This window comes from Ips typographus, linkage group LG9, assembly GCF_016097725.1.
Source record: "Ips typographus isolate SLU linkage group LG9, UJ_Ityp_2.0, whole genome shotgun sequence".
NCBI lineage: Eukaryota > Metazoa > Arthropoda > Insecta > Coleoptera > Curculionidae > Ips > Ips typographus.
Window position 1 is genome coordinate 9,794,000 of NC_138430.1, and position 26,877 is coordinate 9,820,876.

The 26,877-nt window shown below is 35.1% G+C and overlaps 1 protein-coding gene across 1 annotated transcript; it reads right to left on the reverse strand.

Annotated features, from left to right (window-relative positions):
• Positions 1-1,453: 1,453 nt before the first annotated feature.
• On the reverse strand, positions 1,454-26,877 carry LOC145733452 (uncharacterized). Its single transcript, XM_081986278.1, has 4 exons — positions 25,702-26,877; positions 3,712-3,966; positions 3,106-3,298; positions 1,454-2,947 (listed from the first exon to the last, which is right to left on the reverse strand). The coding sequence occupies exons 1-4, from the start codon at positions 26,397-26,399 to the stop codon at positions 2,597-2,599; spliced, it is 1,497 nt and encodes a 498-aa protein (XP_081842404.1). The 5' UTR covers positions 26,400-26,877; the 3' UTR covers positions 1,454-2,596.

The window sequence follows — 26,877 nt, forward strand, 5'->3', positions numbered from 1 at the left end:
TGGCGCCGCCACAACAGCTGTATATTTTCAGTAAAAATGTTTTTGTAAGTAAATGTATTTTATCTGGCGTGTTTATCTAACACCTCAGACCACTTTAAATCCACAACAGCTCGTGTATAACAGGTTTGGTGCCTGATGGCTGATGGGTGAACCATCCAAAATAAATCAATTAGCATTTTTGACTCATTAACTTTTCGATTGTCGATATCTTTCTTGGTTGTTTTTTTTTACCAAAGTCTCACAAGTCAAAAAAAAAACGTATTTTTATTTTGTATTTTCATTGTCTTGTTTACACCAAAATTATCAGTGGATTAAAACGAAACAAAAGTTAATTCATACAATTTGAGTACTTACAAATGTTTTCTGTTGTCTAACAATTTTTAGACAACCCTTTAAATATTGCATTGTAATGTTTTCATTACTTCTGGCTAAACAAATATTTATAATAATCCTTTTACTAAATAGATATTCTTCAATTAAACGCTTATTCCGTTACTCTTCACATCCTTATCTACTTAGGCTTTGCCTATACCTCTTCCCGAAATATACTCCAGAAATTGTTGGGATAAGAACCATAAATTAACCAGGTTGGACAAAGCAGCAAGCTCGATGACAAACATGGGCGTGACGTAGTTAACAAACCGAGCCAATCATTTTGCTTGTCTAGCGCCCAATGAAACTGATACCTCCGTTGGCCTTGGTTGGCTCGCGATTGCTGCAGGAGTACAAAGACCCAGGCGATGCTGCAGTCTGCTTTTTTAGGAGGTCTATGAAATTTTTACATTTATTTTATTAACAAATTAACGTACATTAAGAAGGTCCAATCAAGTTTTTTTAAAGCTAATCATGTCTAATTGAGTGTTTTTAAGCAGTCGAGACATTTTCATTGTCCAATCCGTAATTTTATTATTAGCCATCAAAAACCCCTTGGCTAATTTTGACTTCTCAACTTAAAGTCTTCGTTGTAAAATGATCAATTTTTATTGGAACTAATTGGTCTTTTTTAACTACTTATTATTCAAATGACTAACATGAATGTATGATACGGTTAATGATTTTAATTAACTTAATTAGTGAAGATTTTAATTGTAGGATTCATTTATTGTACCTACCTCCAAGTATTAATATGTTGAGAATTATACACATATTTGTAGCGATTGACGCTGATTTATTAGGTTAACCATAGTCATTTACAAGTATGTAATATAGAATTATCTGTATAGATATACTCAAAAGGACAAACTATAATTGCAAATCGACATAACTTACCTGTATTTGGTTATACTGTTGTACAGCCCATACATACCTATAGTTTCTTTGCGATTATCCATACAAGGGATTTGAAGTGAAAGTGAAAAATCTTTAAGTTCCCCACATAGAATTGACTAGAATTTGTTAGGCAACTAAATTGGTTTAGCATAGCTGAATTAATAAGCTAAATAAAACACGTAGAGCAATATTTAAATGTTTTCTAATTTTCATCTAAATATACGTTTTACAATATAAATAATATAATAATATCATTTTGAAATTCTTTTGAAACGATTCTATTCAAAAGTAAACCATATAATAGTTTTTACATTAGAATACAAAATAGGTATATGCATATTCATTGGAAAACCATAAAAAAACATTTTCTGCTATTTTTGACTTAGATTTGTGCACACAAACTGTTTGTTAAGCATCGAAATACTGAGATAAATTAATTAATCAGCAATTTGAAACAAAAAGCAATGAGTCTAAATTGTGTTTAAAAGTATTTACACTCTCCTGTATTCCTCTAGTTAACGTGACTAAAATAATAGCAAACAGTGCGATATGCAAGGCTTCCAAAGAGTGTAAATACTTTTATCGAATAACACTTTTGTTCGATTACCATAGGACAAAAGTACGTAACAAGGTCGAAAGAACAAAAAATATGTCAATTTAGTACACTGTTATGCAAAACATTAGGTAAACAATAAGTTATCATCGCTTATTTATCTACAATTAGTTTACCATACGAAAAGCAAAATGTACAAAATATTGCAACAAGAGTATTACCAGAGTATATCGTCAAGTTTGAAAAGCAAATTCTACACTGCAGCTAATGAAAATCATTACTATCAGGTGCAGAAATTTCAAAATGATCCATGGGAAATCAATAGTAAGAAGACCGAACCGTTACAAGTAAATGGGCTAGAAACAGATGGCAAAAAAACCTTGAAAGTGACATGTTCTGCCAAAACCAATGTGACGCCATTCGACAGTTGGTCACATGACTACACTTCATCAGACTGAACTGGTATAAGAAGATTCTGATCAGGAAGCAGATAAAGTAAAGACATATACATACCTATATAAATTGTAATACGAGGATATACCAGGAGATTGACATAAACATAACACTCTGATCTTTGTTAAAAATACTTATTAACCTCTTGTAACAGTTTTTCAAAAATAAACTCACACCGTTAAAATGGGTTTTAACCTGCTGGACTTACATACAGATTTTTATTTCTAATGCTACAATTTCTGTTTGATCACATTTTAAAAATGCTTTAAAAACTTGACGGTAAAAATTTTAAATAGAATTACCCCACTCGAAGACTGGATATCACGTTAGTCTCGGAGGGGAATAAGGCCTGTGCAGCACCGGACCGTTACTCTGGGAATTTTGAGGCGCTATCCTCACAATTCCGGTCGAGTGATGGTTGAGGAGATGTGTGTGAGGCGACGGTGCTGCCAACATTCGATTAGGGTGCGAATTAATATGCACCCTCAACGGTGACGTCATTTGCTGGTTCAGGGACGATAGTCGGAGAGGTAAAGGAGCCTCAATTTTTGATTCTTCGGCGGGGTGAGAAGCACCTCTCAATCCGCTCAAGTTCATTGGAGGTGAATGTTCTAAAGCGGTTTGAGGGGGAGTTCGATCCAGCCGAACTGGACTGGTGTCAGGATGGTTATCCTAGAACAAGAATTTCGATTGCTTTTTTGTAAGTTATTTTAATTATTATAAAGTAGGTAAAGCTGATGAAATGAATGAATTGGATATCTGATTAAATTTAAATCCAATTAGATTACGCGTTGAATTTTCTTTAACAAAATTATAAAAGAGACACTCACCCTGACTTCCGGGTCGTAGTCGTTATTCGAATCGACATCGATCGGACTCTCGTTGGCCGACAGCCTCAAATTTATGGCATCGGCGTAGTTGGACGATCCAGAATCGACGGTCATCGGAGGCGATTCCGAATCGAGTTTTGAGTTTGTCCGGTCCAGCCGGAAATTTGGAGGTGTGGGCGACTGCCGGTCTAGTCTGGAAAGCGATTTTACCCCCATTCAATTGATTTATCTACTACGATGACCTCGTAAACGTCTTTGTTTCATTTTGGAGGGTGTTAAATTTACTTACTGAAGAGGAAAAGAGTAGGTAATTAATAAATTTGGTGCAATATTTAATCTGAATATTTTTCATTCATTATTAATCGGAGTAAGAATGGGTTTTATTTTTACTATGTATTTGTATTTCATGTGTCTCATTTATTATTGTTATTTGCATTTGCATATAATTAATTATGTAAATTATTTAACTTATTTTCAAGTAGTTCAACGACTCGTGAATAGTTGATATAATTTTGAGTAATCCCTTTTTTGGAATAATAACGACTGCTCTGGGATCCAACAGACTTTTTCTAAAGCATTTGTGATAATTCTAATCAAGTCATTTACCTATAATTTGGAGATGTATGACTGCTTCCGAATCGAAACTGGGCTGGCATCGGTCCAGGTGAATGGGGCCCGAACCTAAAGGAGGTCATGGGATTAGGGCTGGTGGGTCCCAGTCGCAAAGGACCAGGGGAGCTTACAGGCGAATGGGCCCCCAACGAAATGTCCGAATCGCTATCAGATGGTGCCGGACTTAAGGGCGGTCTTCGGTCTCCACCATGATGAGCCAATTGGGCGGCTAATTGCTGCTGTTGCATTCTGAAAATAACAAGTCAAAAATTATTATTAGCATGTGAGTTTATGAAAGTAAATTAAATATTAGAAAATCATAACTGTTTATAGAAATTCAGTAATACAGTATAGAATTTACATGCATGCAACGTGTCGAAGAGTTTTTAAGTAAATTTTCATGGTTTACGAAAATGTTTTAAACAGACCATACACCCTCGTATTTATCGCGTTGTAGGTACAGGGTGGTCCAAAGTGACTGTAGGATAATTCTAGAGTGGAAAGTACAAAAAATAAACTGCGTGTCATAAACTGTAGTCGAAAAGTCCTGATGTGGCACATGTGATAGCCCTCTTTTTATTTTGGATAGTTATTCAGATATCGTTATTTTTATACGCTAATCTATGATAAAAAAAAATTGTACCTGTCCAGATTATTTAAAAAAAATTGAATAAAATATTACTTGGTAAACAAGCATTTTAAAATGGTAAACAAGCAAGTCAAATTTCAGATAAGCTTTTTATGTTTAGGAATTAAGCAAAATTAAGAAACTTTTTGAAGCAAATCTGCAATGGAGCCAATGTTGGCGGCAATGTGTGGAGCCGGCCTACAGTGACGTTATAAGGTTAAACATGACACAAAAACTGTGAATAAGACAAGCGTGTCTCATTCAAGCGGAATTTATTATTTATGTTGCAAAATAAAATGAAATCTGGGATTCCTCGTAGAAAATGTGCAAAGTGTCTTGTCTACACTTGCACAAGAGTTAGGAACACATATCCAGCCATCGTGCGTAAGAAGTCTTACTTTGCACACTTGTTAGGAAAATTACTATTTTCACATAATTTCCGGAAATTAAATATTTGACATTTTATATACCTATACATTTATGCCTGCCTTAAGTTATAACCTAAAATGATAGTCAATTTGCAAATCAGTGAATATTATACATTTAATTACCGAAATACGTTTTTTGCTGGTGATTGTGACGCAACAGTCAGAAGTCGCTGAACAGAGAGTACATACTTTCCATTCTTTAAGGCTGCATTCGTTTTCACGCTCCATGGAGCGAGCAGAGCTTTTTTGACGTCACAATGACGTAATTTGACAATTAATCAAATTATGGTTTTGCCAAAAAAAAAACGAAGCGGCCAATCGAGCCAATGTATCTTACAGTCGTTTAGGATCATCCTGTATAATACATTAATTAGCATCACCCTCTATAATGCAGCTTAAGGGGCATAGTCAGTTCTAAACTACCCAATGAAGCTCATCAACACAAAGAATTTCTCCGGAGCCGGTTCTCCTCTTAAAAGCAAAAAATCATTAGAGGCATTTAGCCAGAGTCCCGCAGAGTAAGGAGGTATGTTTACGTTCTTTATACACCCTCTTTGTGAATCGTCTTTAAAACCCCCCAGCCCTAAATAGGAAGACGTCATGGTATTTACCATTGGGGCAACAAGCCTTAACACCCGGTTAATGCCTGCGGTTACAGATGGTGTATATCTTTAAAGTAGGTAGACATTTTGATCGGTTTTGCTTAGGAGGCTTGTGTATTAGTAGTAAATCAATATTTGTAAAATCTCGTTCTTCTTTTAGGTGTAGTGTATGCCACTTTGGTTTCAGGGTACAAGGAGAGCAAAACGTTTATTTTACCGTAATATCCTTTTTTTTATTGAGAACATTAAATAATACCCGCGTTATCCATGAAGTAAGTTAATTTAACATTCATAACGTCATATTTTGTCATGTTCGACTAGCTATGAACTTGTTTTGCTATCTAACTATTTTACTAATATTAAAGTTAAAAAAACAATAAAAAAATCTAATTTAAAATTCAAAATGTAATACCGTTTTATTGGCAAAAACACCAATTAGCTTCCCATGCTGATACAGAACAAAAAACGTTATCACTTGCATAACACCAGTTAATGGGGCATCCAGCACCTTATATTACTCATTAAACCAAAACTCTATGCTAATTGTATTTGGAGCACGACGTAGGAAGGAGACTTGAGCAATTCCCATATTAATATCATACAGGGTGACGCGATTCAATAACCAGTAATAGTTAATTCGATGCTATTAAAGGCAATTGGTTGAAAAAACATTGAATCGCTGATGATGATGATATGTAGACTGGAATTAGCTAACCGTTGGGAAATAGGTGGTCTGGGTTATTGAGAGAGTATCGATATGGAAGTAATAAATTAGTTAGATTGCCGCTGTCAGAATTAATGATGATTAGATGCGTTAATAATGCGGCTTGATGTAGGAATTGATTTTAAACTAGGTAAAAGAGATTATTAAGTACATGTGACCACCTTGTTTTAAGCTTAACCCCGAAAAAAGTTAATTACTTTCAAATATTCTAAAATAGCATCTCTGGTGTAAAGCTTCACATAAAGGAGGGGGCTTAAGCGTCTTTTCAAATATTACTGATTACTTCAAAGAAGCCGTTAAGCTTCTAGTTTCGCCAAAGGTCACGTTGTGTTTTTCTCAAATTTGGAAAAACCAATACTGAAATCCTGTTTTATGATGATTACTACCTAATTAGAAAGTATTAAAGTGAACATAATAAGAAAAGGGATTAGCAGTTTGTACTTTTTTCGTAATTGTTGTTTTTTCGCTCAAAAATGCGGCTGGTAGTTAAGAAAAGTTTAGGCTTAGATATTCTTTTGTCAATCACATTGTTGACATAAACAAAAACACAATTAAGCAACAGTTTATAAAAGGTTCTGGCGTAGTTAAACCAAACTGATCAAATTACAGTAAACCTACACCAATCGAACGCAAAAAGAAGCAAGCCAGTTGAAAATGATTATCCTGACTGATGACTATAGATCAAATCCACTTCTACGAAGACTCGCACATAATACTGGGTTCTAAAAAAATTATGGGATATAGGTTTCAGTTTCTTAAGACCACAGCGAGAACCCTAAGTTATCGGCCCTAAAACCGTCAAAAAAGCATACCTCGAAACACAACCAATCAAACTAATTTCGCATTCTGAACGGACCCTCTCTGGCTTCATTTGGCAGTAAAATTACCCGAAAAGTACTTCGACCGCAAGTAATTACAAAGTGCGGTTTAAAATGTTCCATATTCATTTCATCTGAGTAATTTGAGCTGTTAAGCGAGGGTCTCGCATACTACGGCGATGTCGTTTATACGGTAGATTTGCTCAGCTTTTTTTTAATTTTCGATATATCTGCCCTCATCGTGTTACCATCTCTTTTAAACCACGGTTGTCATTTGATACTGAGATGTTGTACATTAAACTAAATTTAAGGTCTTTTTAGGAACAACGTCATTTATTAAAAGTTGACCCAATAGATTTGGTTTAACAGCTAAGAAAAAATGAATTTAAAAAAAATGTAACGACAAAATATGGGAAGAAGAACTTTAACATTAAAAATTACCTTCAACTCTCTTTCACAATAGTATGATATTGAAATGACAAACTGTACCTTTCTCGTTGATGTTCATCTCGACATACATATTAAAATTATGCCTACAATGGTATATTAATTTACTACATAACTGAAAAAAGTACGACTAAAATATTGACAAACATACAATACTATAATATACTGCAACTTGTATTCATTAAATTAATCATTACAAGTATCCATTGAAGCTGACTGGTGTTTTTAATATTTGCTTAGTCGAGGCGCTCCTCTCGCTTTGCTAAATCAGTAAGTGATCCTAGAATAAATATGACGCGATCTCAAATAAGAGTTAATATTGATGAGGTATCTTATAACAAGATCCTTTACAAGTTAAAGATCTGTCATAGACTGGCTTCCCACAAGTCCCACGTTTATGGCATTTGCATATTTATATGGGAATATACTTTAATAAGTGGCGTCGACTACTTACAGTTAGATGTAAACATAGACGACGGATGGTCGTGCAAAATATAGGACATTGAAATTAACCGAGTGCAGTCGAGTTTGTTGATCGAACATGACTTTTCCATCATTACTATTTTTCCTCTTCATTAGAGTAGTTATGTAAATAAGAAATGAAGGGGTTTATGGTAATTTTAGAAATGCTCCTCCAAAGTGTTTGATGGTGTAGGTGACGGTTATGCGATTCTCGATGTTCTTTGCCATCTGTTTTGTGTCATAACGCAAAGTTTATATAATCGATTGTCTACCATATCAAAATCCATTAATCCAGAACGCGGTATATCAAGAACCTAATGATCATTACGGTCGATGAACACAAGAATCGGTAATGATCCTTATTAATCCAGCATTATGCTTTGTCCGATTCAATATTGTTCGGCATCAGCATTAGTCCAACTGTCTTTCGCTATTGTTTCTTGACTAATAGAGCTATCAGAGACTGATGAGCCGCATTTCTCCAACTTATGACGATAATCAGTGGAAACGGGTCGTTTCATTAGTCGGTTCAACATCCCGCTGCGAAGGTCACTCATTCATTTGTCATCTCCACACCACCGAGGTTATTCGGTCGCAGCTTGACCGGTTTTGTTTCCTTTTGTGGCTTTCGAAAAGCTCATTAAGTTGTAAATGGTCCTAGTGCGGTGTCGGAAGTGTTAAGACAGTCAGTATGTCTCCATAGTTTGAACTCATTGGTACTTTCAACATCATGACAACACTGTCATGTTCCTATAACAACCTAACCCATAAGTAAGAAACATTTTATTGTGTAGTGGACAAAAATTAATTTTATTAATCAGAAGCAACTAATGAAATAATGAGCACTATTCATCATACAAAACTGTCATAATGAGTTTTTAAGACTTTTGCATAAATGCAATCACGCCGGACAGCACGATTGCAAATCCGAAATCTGAATGAACTTACAACTCTATAGATCCGGTCCTATACAGTACATATTATCGATTCGCTCCTACAAGGCCAATAGAGGCACAACACAATTTAAAATTGTCCGGTCATTACGTCTTTTGTGCGTCCGAAAACGACAGAAATTGAATTTTATGCCATTCAAAGCGGTAATTCGAATGCGGTGGTTTTGACGTGTCCATCAGCCCTGGGGCTCGCGTTGCCACAATGCCAACAAACTTCACCGAGCTCTGTAATCTAATGTGACGTTTATATTCGGAAGTTTATTCCAACATTTTAGTTTGAGTATACATACACGAAACGCTATTCATATCTAGTCACTTAAATCACTCTTTTCAATACTAAATTTTGAAAAATACAGTGAAGCGTTTTTTGACATGATCGGCGTTGTAATTATAAGTTTGATATTTCCTTCAGTCAATCGTGGCACACTTTTCTTATTTTGTTAAATTGATTAATTACACTCGCCGGGACTTGGCACATAATGACCATAAACTTCTGGATATCAACTTATACCTTGCGAACCACCTGAAGACAGACAACGTAGAACTATTGTCAATCTTACTCAAAAGGAACTGTCTGCTGACGAACAGAGTGTTTTGAGCAAAGGAGGAAATTTTGCGATAGTACCTGCAAAGCTGCCGGTAGAGGAAATCATTGCAAATGTGGAGAGTGGAATACGGTCGTAGCCAATACATACCGCAGAGCAGATAAGAGCAGAAACGTCACGGATTCTGCAGCGAGCAAAGCCCTCGAAAAGCAATCTCACTTTTGGAGAAAGAACAGCTCTTAAAACACTCAATCAAGACAGAGAGATCCTCGTTTCACCTGCTGATAAAGGAAACGCAACAGTGATCATATCAACAACTGACTACGAACGGAAGATCGAAACCCTTCTGGATCCCATAACCTACAAGAAGTTGCCACGTGATCCAACAAGTCGAATACTTAGAACCACAAACCAACTTATTAAAGATTCCACGACTGTCGCTGCTGAAGATATCTCGAAACTCAAGAACACAGAGGCCCTTCCACCCAGACTTTATGGTTTGCCTAAAATACACAAGCCGGATGTACCTCTGAGACCCATCGTTAGTGCCATAGGAGGCCCTACTTATGAGATAGCAAAGTACCTTACAACACTCCTTCAACCAAAAATAGGAAAGACGGACAGCTTCATCAAAGACTCAGCACATTTTGTGGACAAATTGCATGCCTTAACTTGATCTCCAGGTGACGTCCTTGTGAGTTTTGATATTGTTTCTTTATTCACTATGGTACCCATCAAAACGGTTATGGAGCAGATAGAACGAGATTTTCCACTGGACATTGCCAAATTGTTCAGACACTGCCTACCCACCACTTACTTCCAGTGGCAGGGTGAATTGTACGAACAGAATGATGGTATAGCAATGGGCAGTCCTCTCAGTCTGGTACTAGCAAACTATTTTATGGGAACATTTGAAGTAAATGCCCTAGACACCGCTTCAAAGAAACCAATGTGCTGGTTTCGATACGTTGACGATACCTTTGTAGTTTGGAGCCACGGTGAAGACGAACTGCAGCGATTCTTGGTACATCTAAACTCCGTAAATCCAAGAATTAGGAAGAAATTCCATTGGACCACGGCTTATTTCAGTTTTGACCGGCCGTGAAAGCCTTCATAGAAATCTGAATTGTTTGTATTCGTTGAACTCACAACTCAGTTGATCTTAAGTAGTCACGTGTCATTGATGAGATCAACGCACCACCCTAGACAAACAATTTTCAGAAGATTCATCCCTGTCATAATTTATTCAGATAAAGCAATTACAAAACGAGTTGATCCTAAAAGAGCATTCATTAAAAATTTGACGATTGCGATCCGACAACTTAAGCCAATTGCGAAACGATACAATAGGCGCAGCAAGACGAGCGGAAACAATAAAAACGTTCACTTGTTTGCGTTTGAACTGCGCGCCAAATCGAATTTAAAATTTATACTCCGGCACACGGCACTCTTTGATATGCTCCGGGTCCTTTGTGCAGTTTGGCGCTGGATTTTTGTTTGGACAAGGGGATGATTGCTTTTGTAAATATTCTTTTTCGGAGACCTTAAATGAGATATAAGCGACAAATCCGATCATCCGAAGGCGCAGAAATAAAGTATCGAGATGAAATTCTAGCATGTGATTTTTTCTCTTGCTTTGATATTACATCAGGAAAGATTTCTAAGGTTTTTGCTGCTTTTTTTGGGAACATCCAAGCGATTTTCTGAAACAATCAATGATGTAAGCCTTTCGTATTTACGTAGTACCAAGATTGCTTTTGTCACAATCATTCGAATGTGTGATTAACGAAATTGATCTCAATTTAAAAATATCAAAAAATAGATAATGTACATTTTTCTAATTACATTCAACGGTTGTACATCTATACTAACCATTTCCTAATAAAACAGGCAAAGAAATTATATATTCCCACAGAACCGACTAAATCACTTGACATAAAGTTAAAAGTTGCCATTGTTCTAACTGTAAGTACCAGTAAAGGAACAAAGGGCAGTAAAAAGTATAACTATACTGTTGGATCATATAGTTACTTCGTTCGGTAAGTCACAGTGTTGACAAGGAAAGCAAATAAAAGAGGGAGCTTTATATTTAGGGAGTTCGTTTTAAAGAGTCCATTATTACGTTAGAACACAATAGGGCAATCGAGATGTGCATATATTTAAATTGGAAGGGTTGTGCTTCTGAGGTTAATCGATTAGAAAAATAAGACTAATCATTTAATGCTTGAAATAATACAGGAGTTTCGTGTGTGACTTTTCGGTCCCGGAAACCGTTTACACTCTTATAGTTTCGAATAATGTCTTCTAATTTCAACTACCACGTCTAATAGATCCCGGCTAGGTGTGTATAATAGAGAAGTAAACAACTTCTCTCAATCTATACTAAAACGACACCGTCATAACATCCAATTAATTTTAGTGGGAAAATTATGGAAATGGACAATAAGTTCGTGCCAGATACGGTGTTTTTGATTGAATATCCCTGGAAAAGTTGCAAGCAATACTCGGTTGTCGGGGATTAAAATCGAGATTGTATCGAAGGCGGTCTAGCACGGTGACACGGCGATTTCATGGTATCCCGTGGTTAAAAAAAACATACAAGAAGGTATTAGCTGGCGCCAAAGTGTCCTTCGTGACATTAAAAAGACTAGAGTTTATTAAAAAGCGATGCCCTAACATCTATAATTATTCAAGCATTTTTTTTAAGTTTGGATGGAATGCTCCTGAAAAATATTTAGTTCTGAAAACTCTTATATGCACTGAAATCTTTTTTAAATAATTAAACCGTATTATTTAAAACAATTTTGGAAAAATATTTTTACCTGTCGGAAATATCTCGGTTAACTGCATTTTCAAATTCATAAAAACGATCCAGGCTGATCCGCCAGCCAAATACGAAACAACATTATTAAATTACCGTTTTATTTTCTTTGTTATCCGAGCTGAAAGTTCATCTTTGCCCGATCCAAAATCACTGCGCCGTAAACTAACCTAATTAGCATCAACTAAGCCTTACGTTGTTGCTAGCCCTCTGGCGTTCATTTCAATATAACGATGTCGTTAATTCGGTATTGTGAGTTTTGATAGCGTCGCTACAAAGATGCAGTAGAAAATCGGTTATATCAATTTAAGGGTAACCACGTAGATTGCAAATTATCTCGTCAGCCGATTATTCATCTACGCTAAATCGATTGAAGTTTTCCCCTTTAATTTTCCTCGACTGTCTGGGTTTTATCTTCATCCTTTTTGGTTTTAACAGTTTATCCAATATGACAATACTTACAACTGGCTGGATGTTCCTCATTTCTCCTCGATCTGTATGTACATACATTGCTCAAACAATGAATTTTACATTTCTATGAATTATTCAGAAGAAGAATTGTTTAATGATTAGTGAATTAGAGTTTGATTATAGTTATTTATACAGCAAGGGACTTAAACCATTTTTCTGGTTTAAGTCACGTGTTTTATACAATATTTTATTAAATTTTGACGTCTTTAATTGGAAAATTAAAATTACATTTCTGTTAAATTTTTTTCAACAAAATGATCTTGAAAAGTTTCTGGATTGTGCGTCGGATGAAGACTATTTATTATTAAAGGTAAATAATTACACTTATTATTGTTACCTTTTTTAAATTACCATCTTGATTGTAACTATTGCAGGTGGTGCTAATCGTGGGCGTTGCAGGAGGAACTCGGATTGGCGAATTGGTAAACATGTCTGTGGACGATGTAGAAAATAGGACAAATGTGTTAGTGGTCCAAATTCCGGATTCAAAGACATATAAAAAATATTGATGTTTACCGTAAATATATAAAATTAAGACCTGCTACCATTTCCCATAAGCGACTATTCTTACGATATGAAAAGTAGAAGTGTACTATTCAACCAGTGGGCATTAACACTTTTTCAAAAATACCACAAAAGATAGCAAAATTCCTTGGATTGTCAAATCCTGAAGAGTACATAGGGCATAGCTTTCGACGTTCTTCTGCGACGCTATCAGCAGACTCTGGTGCCGACTTGTCAGTACTTAAGAGGTTGGCGATCAAATACGGCAGCAGAGGGTTACGTGGAAGACTCAATTGCCAACAAAATTAACATTTTCCATAAGATACTAGGTGAAACTGGGGAAAGAAAAGATACTAACAGCAAAGTTGAATTATTATGTTCAACATCGCCACAAACAGCTGAATTAACTGCAGTAAATTTAGAGGAAAAAGAAAACCTTAAAGAAACCTATTTGGAAAAAAATATTGTTTTTCCAGTAGGTGGTGTAGTTCAACGACAGTTTAATAATTTGAAAGATTGCAATTTCTATGTTACATAGAAGGAATAAAAAATGTGTATCTATTATATAAAAAACTGTACAAATTAAACGTTTTAATAATAAGTTTTCTTAATTGCTTTACTTTTAAATGATGTGAGCGAGAAATGAATAAGCGAATGTTGTTTAGAGTGATTTACAATCTTGAATTTAAAATTTTAAATCACTAGTGAATAAAAGATTGTCTAAATCGTTGCTAAGCGTTGAATAAGTGACCCAGAATTGGGCAAAATTTATTAAAAGTATATACAGGTGTGGTAAAAGAAAAACGGACCATATACCTTTTATTATGTTTTCAGTATTTTTCTCGCGCATGCATTCATCAATCATCAATAAATTATTTTTCTGCAAACAAATTAGAATTAGTACATGCTTATCTGGGTAACATAAATTTGAAGAACATTGCACTTTAAGCCACGTCGAAAAAACAAAGTCACTGTTTACAGTTCCCTCGTGATTATTCTTGTTGTATCTGAAGTATTATGTTACGCGGTCGAGTAAAATATTGACTGAAAAACAAACGCTGAAGACTTTCACGAACCTATTTGAAAACACTTTGAGAGTTTGTTTATTTAAATAATAGAAGAGTACATTATTTTTGTGTGCGTAGTAATTCAATCAGGGGTAGTCCGATTTTACCTTCCCCGTTTTTCAGTGACATTTCACATATGTTGGCAGCAGTGTGCCGGAAGTTTGGCGCCAGCAATACCGCCTGTATATTTTCATTTTGCCGTGTTGACATATTCTCTATATTTTGACACACTATACTGTCTCTATTTTAGAGTTTGGACTATTTTAGAAAATTTCATCCTTACATTTTCTATTCCAACTGTACCTATAGTTGTTTGACGAGTAAACTGAATGAGAAATTATAGGTTATTTCGCCAATGTCATTAAATACTAGTTCATTAGGTCTCGAATCTCGTTAATTTGTGTAAGGAATAGTAATGATGGGAAATATGACCATTTAATGCAAGTTATCAGGTGGGATTCTTTCCTAACGCGGCAAACGGAAATGGATAACGCATTAAAAGTTCAATGAGGAATTGAAAGTTATGCGGCCTCAAGTTACAAACAGCTTTTTTCACTACCGGTTCAGATGCATGTTTTTGGTGATGCATTTTCCGTATTAACCGTGCTAATATAATTAATCTTGGGAAACTTTCCAGTATAGTACTTTTAAAATTACACACACACCCTTTAAAAATCCCAAAGTTGTACATACTCGCTAACTGGTATTATATCCAAACCTATTATTAGGTGCATAATACTGTAATGTACTCTTCTCGAATTACAGCCTAAAAGACCGTATAATACCACCCTTATCGCTCTCGACATCGCCAGTTTGAATTCAGGATCCTTTCAAAACTATAAAACTTTTTTTTTTAAAGACCAATGATGTTTTCAACTACAATAGCCTGATGAAACTGATCTGTTTGCTATTCATTCGTTTCCTTTGTTTATACCTTCATTTCGTCGTAAATGTGATTGAGTACAATAAGCGGGAGTATCGCTTTCAAAAAGTTTAACAAATGAGGGAGGTTTGTACTTTACCATGCTTTTAAACAAGAAATCTACAAATATTACATTTTACATTCAGGGGTCTTAAAACTTAAGATCGGGAAAATACACCAGAATTTCTTTGCAAATTTTTGTCAAAAGTCTTGAAAACAAAGCCGTTGTAGGTATACCCTATTCACATTTTCAAGGCTATTCCCGCACTGAATACAATAACGACAATATTAAATAATTTTCTCAAGCAAAGAATTTAAATGAGACTTCAGTTAATTATTTCCAACACTCGTTTAAACATTACCACTTGTACATATGAACAGAAAAAGACTCTGCCCGTATATTTTAATGTATTAACCGCAATAAGCTAACGAGAATTTCAAACAGTGCCGAGATTGAAATTAAACTCTTTCCACGTATTGTGGCGAGTTTAAATTAGAAAACGCTATCGGAAAATCGCGTTTCTCAAAGAAATATAGTTATGGCGCTTTTTAGTGATGCCCATATTTACACTTTTAACAAAAAATCACATTAAGCAGTCAGTACTCCCAATGGGCTAAGCCGTGCAGGATATTAATCAAGCTTTACGTGGCATAAAAAAACTCTTAGGGATATTACAAAGCCCGCGATTGTTATAAAAATCCCCTACTCATTCCCTGTAGGGTCAGTTCGCAATTAGTATTCAAATATCGAGATGGTATCACATGACTGGTGCGCCGCCCTAATAACGGTGTATCGAAGTAATGCCCTTTGTAGGATCCCTACGAATATGGAAACAAACGCGACACATCCATTACGTAACATGGCTGCTTTTGTTGGACTTTTTTTTTTGTTGATACACACCCATTTGCGATGATACTGGTATGCGATAACGCTCCAAATGGGCTATATGGTTTATATTTTAACAGCGTTGCCAATTGTATCTATCCTCTTGCCTATTGCCAATAGCAGTTAAGTTACATAGGTGTGTAAGATTGATAATTACGGCCCCCGAAGAACATTAAAAAAAAACTAAGCGCCGCTATCAAAAATTGTTTTAGGACCACGCCCAAATAAAAAATTTACATAAGTAAAAAATATAAATTAAAAAAGTCACGACGTAAAAATACACGTCACGTAACCTTTGTAGGTGAATTTGAGAGTCAAAAGCAATCACGTGACTTTCAGAAATTCATTTTCAGTAACGTGATCTTCAAAACAACATTTTAATCTAAAATATGACCGTGTGACTGCAAGGAGACTATTTGAACCATAAGAACCTTTTCAGGATAAATAATTCCTTAAATTTTATTAGTTTTATTAATTAACATCATGTAAGTATTTTACAAAACATTGGGATGACAAACGAGGGCTTATTAAGATTGTGGGCCCGGGTTCCGTAGAACTCTTGACTAATTTTCTATCTTGTCTTGCGTATTAATTAGCAATGTTTCTATGTCCGTTACATGGATGTGTACTGTGTATGGCCACTTTTATTTTTATCTCCAACATTTTAATTATTTTAACACAGATTAACAGTTTAGCTAAATCCTTAACACCCTCTCTAACAGCATAAAATCAATACGCCAATGTTGAGCCCCATTAAACCCCGTTAGCTTCTTATATTTAAATTTCTCACTTTACTTCCTGTGGGCATCAAGTTCAGATGTCGTTTTCACAGCTAAGAAAAGCAAAGAGAGAGAATGATAGAGCTAGAGGAGCAGGAAGGGGGAGTGAGCCGGATCAAAGAAACTGTGAATTGAAATCTCCAGGGGACACGCGCTCCAGATCGGGATATATTGCCGGGCTTCTTGCTTATTTCCAGTAAAGTTGGGCCTTAAATTCAGTTTGCTACTCTTTATCAAATCTTTTTGAAGGTGTTACCGGGTTGTTTATCGGCCGGATCGACGATAATAAAGTGCGTCCTTTCCTTTTTCGTAACTTGTTTTTTTCCGACCATAAAAGTTACAAAAAATCTCTGGAAAAAGGATGATTTAAATTACCTACAGAGATATTTTCCAGCATGTGATATTGGACTAACATTCAATCTTGATGTAAAAACGATCAATCATTTTTTGCTTAGCCAACACCAACTTACAAATCTGTTTTACTATCTATAGTATGTATCAAGTAAATGTAACCACAACACATTAAACTAACTAGTATTCGGTGCGTATAATAGCACAATGGGTAGCCAAGCGTTGAAAGAAAGAATGCTGTTTTGTGTGGAAACACTCTATAACAATCCAGAACAAATACATACAAAGAGATTGACGCCTGAACGAGTGGAATTTAAAAACAAACTGAGTAAACAGTTTCTGCTGAACAAAAGTAGTTAGTAAAGCATTAAATAATTAAGTATAGACACAAAACCAAAACTGCCTTTTTTGTATAAATTTTCTTGACAGTAGCGTTGGAGTAATTTTCATTACACGTTCTGCTTTAGTAATTGATTTGGCTTGTTGTTTTTGTCGATAAGATTACACAACGTATCGGTTACTGACGTTTTAATTATCAGTGTATAGTGGAATATTCACTTTCTTGCTTTACTGGACAGACAACTTTAACCTGCACAGAAACACCATGAAAAATCTCCCAAAAAAATTGCCACGGTTCTCTTATCTTTTGCCAACTCATAGTCAAAACAAGGCATTACTAATTCAAATACTTAGACGCACTTATTGTACTAGCGATTTGACCTGACTTAGAAGCTTCCATTGACTTCCTAAATGAGCAACGGCAACCAATGAGACATCAAATACAAGATGGATACGAACCACGGACAGTAGCCGGGTACACCGTAAACGATCGTATTTTTTCTGAAACACGAAGGTCTGCTTTCGGAATATCATAATTACAAGTTGAGGTTTGATATACGGCCCATTCAAGAAGACTACCGGAACCATTATGCCTCGTTCTGTGTCCGGCTATCTGGGATAAATCTAAGTTGTAACTTATTTTCCTGCCAGGATAATTGGCGGCCGACCCGATTTCGCCTGAATACATAGAGAATTGAACTTCACGAAACGGGAGGAACGTTAGCCCGTACCTGTTCGATAGCCAATTTAGAGGTTAGGTAATGATTTTGTTTTTGGTTGTCCCAAAAAATTAATCTATTATTCGAATGAACATGGAACAACTCTTTACGTTCTTGAGATATTGCAGCCTAAGTGAGACAAGGCCTTTGAATATGTACTAATATACTGTCCACTTTTAGTAGAGATTATAACTTTTCCTAAAATTGGTTTTAAGTCTAAATTCTACAATTCTGTAGAAAAACATCATATACAAAGGTATTGTAAAGTAGGGTTTTACTTACGTTACAATAAACGGTACATTTTATTGCCTGCTTTTGTAGTCAAAAGGGCTACGTTAACAAACTGTAGTTTCTGATAATGATTTATTACTTATTGTTAATGATCGTAATAATTCTTAGGGTATATAATTCCCGATTCGGTAGCTCCAAGGCATAATATTGATAAATTCGCCTGTAATAATTATCACTTTAAATTTACTCTTTTTTTTTCGGTCTAACTATGCGATATAGCTATTAATTATTATCTGGCGTGTCGGTACTTAAGTAAAGCGAAAATGCAAATACTTCGTTTTTTGAATCGTAAAGTATACAGTGACCTTCTACATTTGCTTGTTGCATCATGAAAGTACCATAAACCAGCGCTAGCGCCAAGTTTTTTTAAAGATTAGCGTTATTTTTCTATTTATTTATGTCTATATCATTATTTAGTCTTAGGCGTAGGATTTTGATCAATATATACTTTACTTTAAAATAACTAATTATTCCTTACTTTCTCCAACTATAAAAATAATAATTGATTCTTAAAATAATAATTGTATAAACCATCACTCATCAACAGCTCTCTTTAGTACTTTTTCCTCTGATTGATCAAAATAGTAATGTTAACTGTTGTAATTAGCGCAATAACGTTAATGTTTTTGGAGGTTATTTAAATTTCATTAATTCGTAGGCACTACGAATATTGTTAAGGTGCCATTAAAGAGCCAATATAACAGAACCATTAATTCATTCGGTTTTGGTCATTTGTAACACGATTAAAGACTAATTTGCATTTACCGTGGGTCTAATCGATTTACTGCTTTATGACTGCTAGCCTATGGAAAATGATTTAGTTTGTATTAGGTTAGAGTTAGTGTTCATAATAAGTAGCTGTAAAGATTCGGAGTATAAATAGATAGATAGATTTCGTAAAATTTATGTCACCGACTTGCAGTTTTACGGTTACATGACCAACCTAGATTAACTTGCTTACCATTCCAGACCATATTATTGGCGTGAATTCCAGACCCTAGCCCACCCGTTAATATTACCCACTCCACGCAAAAGTGGCTCTAAGCACGCATGTATTTAAAATGTTTAAGCGTCATAAAACGCTACCTAAACAAAACAATTGAAGCCGAGGACTGTTTACTATTTAACGCCCTCGTGATGTCAAAACACTTTTACTCGCTCAAGCAGTCAAACAAAAGGGAATGAGATAAGTGGCCCTTAGACATATGTACACATAAATTCCAAAAGCATGCTACGCGACGTATATTTGATTGAGTTTCTAAAGCAATTTTATTAATAACACTAGTTAAAGTTAAGTAAAAGCAGAGCAAAAAGATCATTACATCATAAACTTGCCTAATTGTAACAAAAATTAGTTTAAAACATTGTTAAACGCGGGTTGTACGTAGTCTGTAATAAATATTTTTGGTTATCTGCCAATTATGAGACATAAAGTACATACAGGTGTGGTAAATCCAAAACCGACCATAGGAAAACCGCGTAACGGACAGAGAAACGTACATTATTGCATGCGCGGGACTAAGACAGAAAACGAAAAATATATCAAGTAGGCCATATTTTCAGCGCGCTGTTGCCAAACGCCAAGTTATTTTGTCGACGGTATTTGAGTGATACTTGGCGTTTGGCAACAGCGTGCTGAAAATATGGCCTACTTGATATTTTTTTCGTTTTCTGTCTTAGTCCCGCGCATGCAATAATGTACGTTTCTCTGTCCGTTACGCGGTTTCCTATGGTCGGTTTTGGATTTACCACACCTGTATAATTTTTGTCAATTGCAACTTACACGTGTTTGTTATTATTTGTTATTATAGCTATAATTAAAGTTTTAATAATGACGATATAAAGTTTAAAAACAGTTAGGTACTTAATTTTTACAACACAAAATATTGTAGCCCCTAATATCAATTGGACCAATTAATTAATAACTAACTTCTGAAATTTGATGTTTTTCCATACTTTTTACGTAATTTGATGGCAGCCGATAAAAATGTACAATTATTATTGTTTGTTGGACACAAAACACTTTGATTATTATCCATCAGAGTCGTAAATTATTTTAGATATTTTTAGTAAATTACAGACGACCAGCAGTGTTTCAGTAAACTCCACTTACACGGTAATACAAATGAAAAACTACGGCAATAACTGCCTAACACACAGAAAAAACTAATCATACACTGTCACACGGCTTTTTGATAAATTACCCATTCACCAGATATTCCATTTTATTTTGCTGTTTATATTGGAAACAAAGGAATTACAGACGACGTGCGCATTGGTCAAACCTCTAATGGAGTCTAACAAATTACTGGTTACAACCACAGTATAGTAAATTATTATATAGAATTTTAGTTTTTCTTGGTTTTTGGTCCCTTTGGTTTTGTTTCAATTAATTAAACCATGGAGTTAACAGGAGTCAATATAATAAAAAATATATACAGGGTGTCTAAAAAGTCTGGAATATTGCAAATATCTCGAAAACTGCTGATTTTATTTTTCTCAAAATTTGCGTCTTGTTAAAGTAAATAACAGCGCATGACGTGAGGGTGAAATGAGGTTCGCAAGTATACAGGGTCAGTCACAAAGTATACCAACTTTCTTAATTCAAACCTAACACACTGTATATTACTTCAGATTTTAAGAGTACTCATAAAGGCCAATTCAACGATCTACAGTATTGCTACTTTATTCTTAGTATTAGTCAATTTTATTTGAGGAAATTATGAAAACACTTAAACGTTAAGTAAATTAATTAAAACTAGCCCATCCAAAAAAAAAAAAAAAATTCACACCATTTTAAGTAATAGGAAAATTTGCCAATTAATTTAACATTATATTGACGTTAGCTGTCATTGTTACACCTATCATTGTTATAGGTAGGTACAAAAAAAAAAAAAAAAAAAAAAAAAAATCGTATATCGTTGAATTGGCCTTTATAAGTACTCTTAAAATCTGAAGTAATATACAGTGTGTTAGGTTTGAATTAAGAAAGTTGGTATACTTTGTGACTGACCCTGTATACTTGCAAACCTCATTTCACCCTCACGTCATGCGCTGTTATTTACTATAACAAGACGCAAATTTTGAGAAAAATAAAATCAGCAGTTTTCGAGATATTTGCAATATTCCAGACTTTTTAGACACCCTGTATATTACGTTTCGGACGTAATATAGTCCTATATTAAATATTATTATTATCTAGATATCGTATCTGCTTAATTTTTGCTAAAGCCAAATAAATATAACTTTTTGCTAACTTGTACTTTGTTAGTTTAGTTGAAATCAGATATAGGAATATTATGTCAGTCTTGTTCAGGTTAAATATGGAATTGCTATTATTGTGTCTAGTCAACCGTTAAAAATCTCCCTAACACAATAACAGTAATCGCCCAGCGATATAGCTACAAAGGGGGTGAACCCCCTGTATAGTAGAGCTCGACAATCGAATTTTCCTTGATACAATTTGCCTTTCTAACCCACTGCTTTGGGATAGATTGAAGATTATCGTTAAAATAATAAAGATACACTGTATATAAAGCAATATCTCTCTCAATAATGATTAATATGAAGCAAAAACTTGAATTTATACGATACCCTGACGATCGATCGATTCAAATTACACTAACCTGTGTTAATGACACTGAAGAAAGTACCAGACAAGATAAAGTTAAAGTGCCGATAAATCGAGACTTTGCACACGCTGATATAAAGTTTCATCAAAAACTGTGCGAAATACGCCGATGACCACCTGGTTTTGCTGAAATCAATCCATCGGATCGAATATGTCCTGCGATTGAGGGTTTAAGAGCCGTATGATTGGAGCTGATTTGCTTATGTAATCGGAGTACCTCAGCTCTAATTACCTTTCGCTTTGATTTTACTCTATTTCACCGCAAAAGTTTATGGTTAGATTATCGAATACTACGGATTTTATACTCAACTACACGGTAATCAGCAAATTAATTATTGAACAATTCAAGCATTAAATTTTCGATGCTTTGATGTAAAACATGGAGGTAGTTTCTTTCACGAATTAGTAACCGACACTCTTGGTTATTAATGCAAGCAGTTAATAATTAAATTAATTTATGTATCACCACTAATTAATCCAACTATCATCTTATAGTATAAACCTAACTGAACTTGCGTTTTTAAGCTGTAATGAAGTTTAAGCCTGGTTTTTTAATAGTTACCATTGTAAACTAATCATATAGGAGCATAAAACTTCATTAAAACTAGTGTAAATAAAAGATCAACAGCAAGCCTTTGAAAATTATCGGTGTGAAAAAATCTAGGAAATTGCCGATAGCATCTCCATATACCTTCACCAGGCGGCTCTAAATGGACATACCTACCTTGTTTAACGAGCCGTAAAGTTATCAAGAAATGGAGGAGTTTTACCATTGAATCAACAAATGTATACTTTTACAGTTTAATAGGTAAAAAAGGCCTTATAAAACAGTTTAAAACAAAATGTAGTCTTGCAACCCAAAGGGCAAAACCTCATCACATCCCTTAAATTGTTCTAAATCCCAAAAATGACAAGGAAAGATAATGGAGACCGGAGAGGCGCATAGAGTACGCCAAATCGAATAAAACAGTAATTTCAGGGTTTGTTTAACCTTTACCTCGTTTCCTTGCCAGAGAAAAGGGCTCTGGGCACAAATGTGCCACATGACAGAGTGTAATAATCTAAGAATGCGATCTGAGTTTTTGTTATACAGATATATTCCTCGGTACAAATGCCCTACACTATAGCACTTTGATTGTTTTTAGTTAAATGTATCTTGAAAATACATAATTTATTCAAATCTACCCTTCTATATACGGTTACCTCGTTTTTTCGGTACTTTAGATTAGTTAACTCTTGATTTGCAACCAGATACTTGGTCAGTTTTGTATCCTACCTTAGCACAAGTGTAGTACTTTATTACTGTTCTAGTACGAAAAAAATCGTCATACTTTAAAAAGGTTGACCCTGCGCATCAGCTATCTAAAGCTTCTTAAAATTTTACACACACAAGTAGTTTATCTTTACCTCTGAAGTCCATTTGCAAATCGGCTTTATATTGATACCCGATTAAAAATCCATCTCGATACTGCAGGTTGCTAATGGACAGGATTGAATATTTACAGCGTTATTAATTTTGATAGATGTCCTTGTGGTGGTCAACAACAGAATAATCGTTTTTTTTTTTGTCAAATATAATAGCTATTTATGTACCAAGGGCGTTAGAGAGAACATATGTCCTGAGCCCGAAGGACAGGTTTTGGCCTGGCGGAATTGGTACTCTCCATAAGCCTGTGGTGCATACAACGTTTTATGTGTCGCCTAATTCAGCAATATTTATACTATATCTGTTTCTGGCATTGAAAAGTAAGGTATACCTTTACTGGTATGTTGTTACTGTTTCTTTTACCTGAAGGTTGTGACTTTGACAAAAATTTTAGAAAATATAAAAGAAAATGCAGCAAAGCTAATAAAAGTTTTTTACCTAAAAGTCAAGAGCATCTTAGGTAGGGAATACGTAGTTTTTATGGCATGAACTGAATAAAATGCCATTGCTAATATTAAAAACGATTTAATAACGCACGCCTATAATGCCTCCAGGTTGTTATGAACACTATAACCTACACCCTCACCATTTCCAAGGTAGGTCTTATGTATTCGATTGAGACATTTCGGAGATTTTAGAGAAAAATTTTGCTCTATCGTTTTTTTCTTGAGTAGTTTAGAATGCAGTGAATATTATAAATAAAGTTTTGAATTTTTCACAGAATTCTGAACATATTTTATAAAACATTACATATGACAAAATGCAGAGGTTTTCGAGATGTTGATGGTTAATTAACCTGATCTAAAAATAATACATGGACACAATACAAATAATAAAATGACTAAATAATAATTGAAACTAAGTGTTCATCAGCTTCTTGAAATAATCAAACTGATGAACACATTTTCCTAAAGGAAAAAACCGAATGGGGGTTAGGTCGGGTGATCTAGATGGCCACTCCATACCTACATGTTTTTTCATAAAAAATAATGTGCTATAAAAAAAATGTGAACATTCAACAATCTGGATCAAATGTCTCTGGATAATTGGAACATCAATATCTCAAAAACCGTTGCATTTTGACATACATAATGTTTTATAAAATATGTTCAGAGTTTTGCAATGGATTCAAAAACTTTATAAAACATACCTTTATGGGAGCCTTCTATTTGGAAAAGTCAAGTTTGTCACCAATTTTACGTCAAAAAAATGCGCAAGAAAAAGTGGTATCTAATAAATGACGTTTTCGAGCAAATAATTGAAAAAATATTCCTTGATTTATAAACGAATTTATACCATAGTACCTCAGTATCAGGGTTGGGTGAAAATTGTTTTTTTCTAAAAAAAACAAAAAACAGTCTTTTCTTGCGTGTGAAATAAAACATTGTTTTAAAATCAAAAAAGTGTTTTAAAACAATATTTATCTTGCTATCTAATACAGTATACAGGCAACCCTTGACCATGTTTCAACATCTAAATAAAATGTTAAATAATGTACGTAAAAGTTTGTCATAGTTTTTAGCTTGGGAACGTGGGCACTACCTTACTATTACTACTAGTATGCTGACGATTAGCTTTTATGTTTTTTTTTTTCAGGTCTTGACTTTTAACTTTATAACTTATTACCCAGTGACATGTTAAGTTCAGATTTTTTACAGTTTACACTCTACAGGTGTTATACCTCTGTTCCTATGTAGTTAACTATATTTTCAATAAAGTTTTGTTAGAGCTGGTAGCTGCCTAGTGCATAAATATCCTTTTAAAAAAGTAGCATTAAAATGTATGTTTCAAATTGATTTTTTTTTTTAGTTTTGGTTCTTTCATACTGAAAAAAAATTTAAAAAAAAACAAGAAAAACTCTAATTTAAAAATACAATACAGCAGACCACCAGGCTCAAAGAATTGAAAACACTAAATAAATTAAATATAGGCGCATTAATAATCAACTTTTAATTAGTTGAAAAAAAACAGTGTTTTAAACATAAGTTTTAAAACACTGATTTAAACACCACCTGTTTTATTTGCAGTGTTTTAAACGTGTTTTAAACAACTGTGTTAAAACAGTTGTTTTAAAACAACCCAACCCTGCTCAGTATGGTATTGCCGTTTAATGTACGACGCCGACGGTAGCTTTACCTCAGAAATATCAACGTGAAAATAAGCGACTAACCTGTTTTTAGCTGCAGCAGCCCTATCACGTTGCCTTCGATTTTTAAACCAGTTTCCAACTTGAGTAGGGGTTAGTCCCGTAGCCTGTGCCAGTTCCCTTTTTTTTGTCGGATTCGGGTACGGATCTTGCAAATACCATTCGCGCAGCAACGATCTAGTCCTCTCTTTAAAACAATGAGTCTTTTGTTCACCATCCCAAATAGTCCTAGGCAAGGGAAACTTTTTCCTAACCCTGTACTTGTCCACCGGCCCTAAAGCTCTTCCTCTCAGCTTTTCCGCTTCCTGATAATGCGCCTCCAGCCACATTGCCTGCAATTTTCCGTGCGAACTTTTGGTGAATTTGTGCGATTCCAGAATTGAATAGAGTTCCCTAAAATTACCACTATGAAAGGACACTATGGCTCTCGCCCTTAACACAGCCTCGTTTTTGTTCAATTCACTAATGTTCGGATGGGCGACAGGCAAGGACCAGAGGAACCTAGCCAGTCTTTCGATGTCGCCGGATTCTTCCAGTGTTTCACATACCGCGGCCACTTGGGATACCGTAAAGTTCAATGTGGGAAGCGCAAAAATTGGGCTGGGCATTATGGGAGACGGTGCCACCGGGATGGGCACGCTGATTCCTGGTGATGACGACGTTTCGGAATGGGTCCCGGATCCAGCTCCGGAACATAAACCGGAGCTCAAACCCAGAGCCATGTGGCTGGCCAGTGTTGTCGCAGCAATTTTGACCGTTATAATCGAATCGTACAGGTCAGTTACCGCCAACTCTCATACCACTATAATCATTCCGACATATACTCGCGATATCACATAAAATTATTACCAAAAACCTATCTTTGATGGACGAGAGGCAACCGCCACTTCTCTGCTTCTTACAAAAGCACACTGGATCAGCTTTAGCGTAACTACTACTAAACACCCTGACGTTTCGATCCACCATTGGTACAAGCATGGGCTGTAACTAAAGCTGAGCTTTCAGTTTCACGGCCAATGGGAAACGAGTTGGTTGGGGCGTGGGACTGCCTTCGGGGTGTTACAGTGTGTCAAAACTAGCAAGGGGCTCCGCTGGGTCGCTTTTGTGCTTTATCCTTAACTACAAGGTAGATATATAAAGTGGTCCTCTCTCTATACTCAATAACGCTGTCAGTGCGATAAGTTTGGAGATACGCCTTTT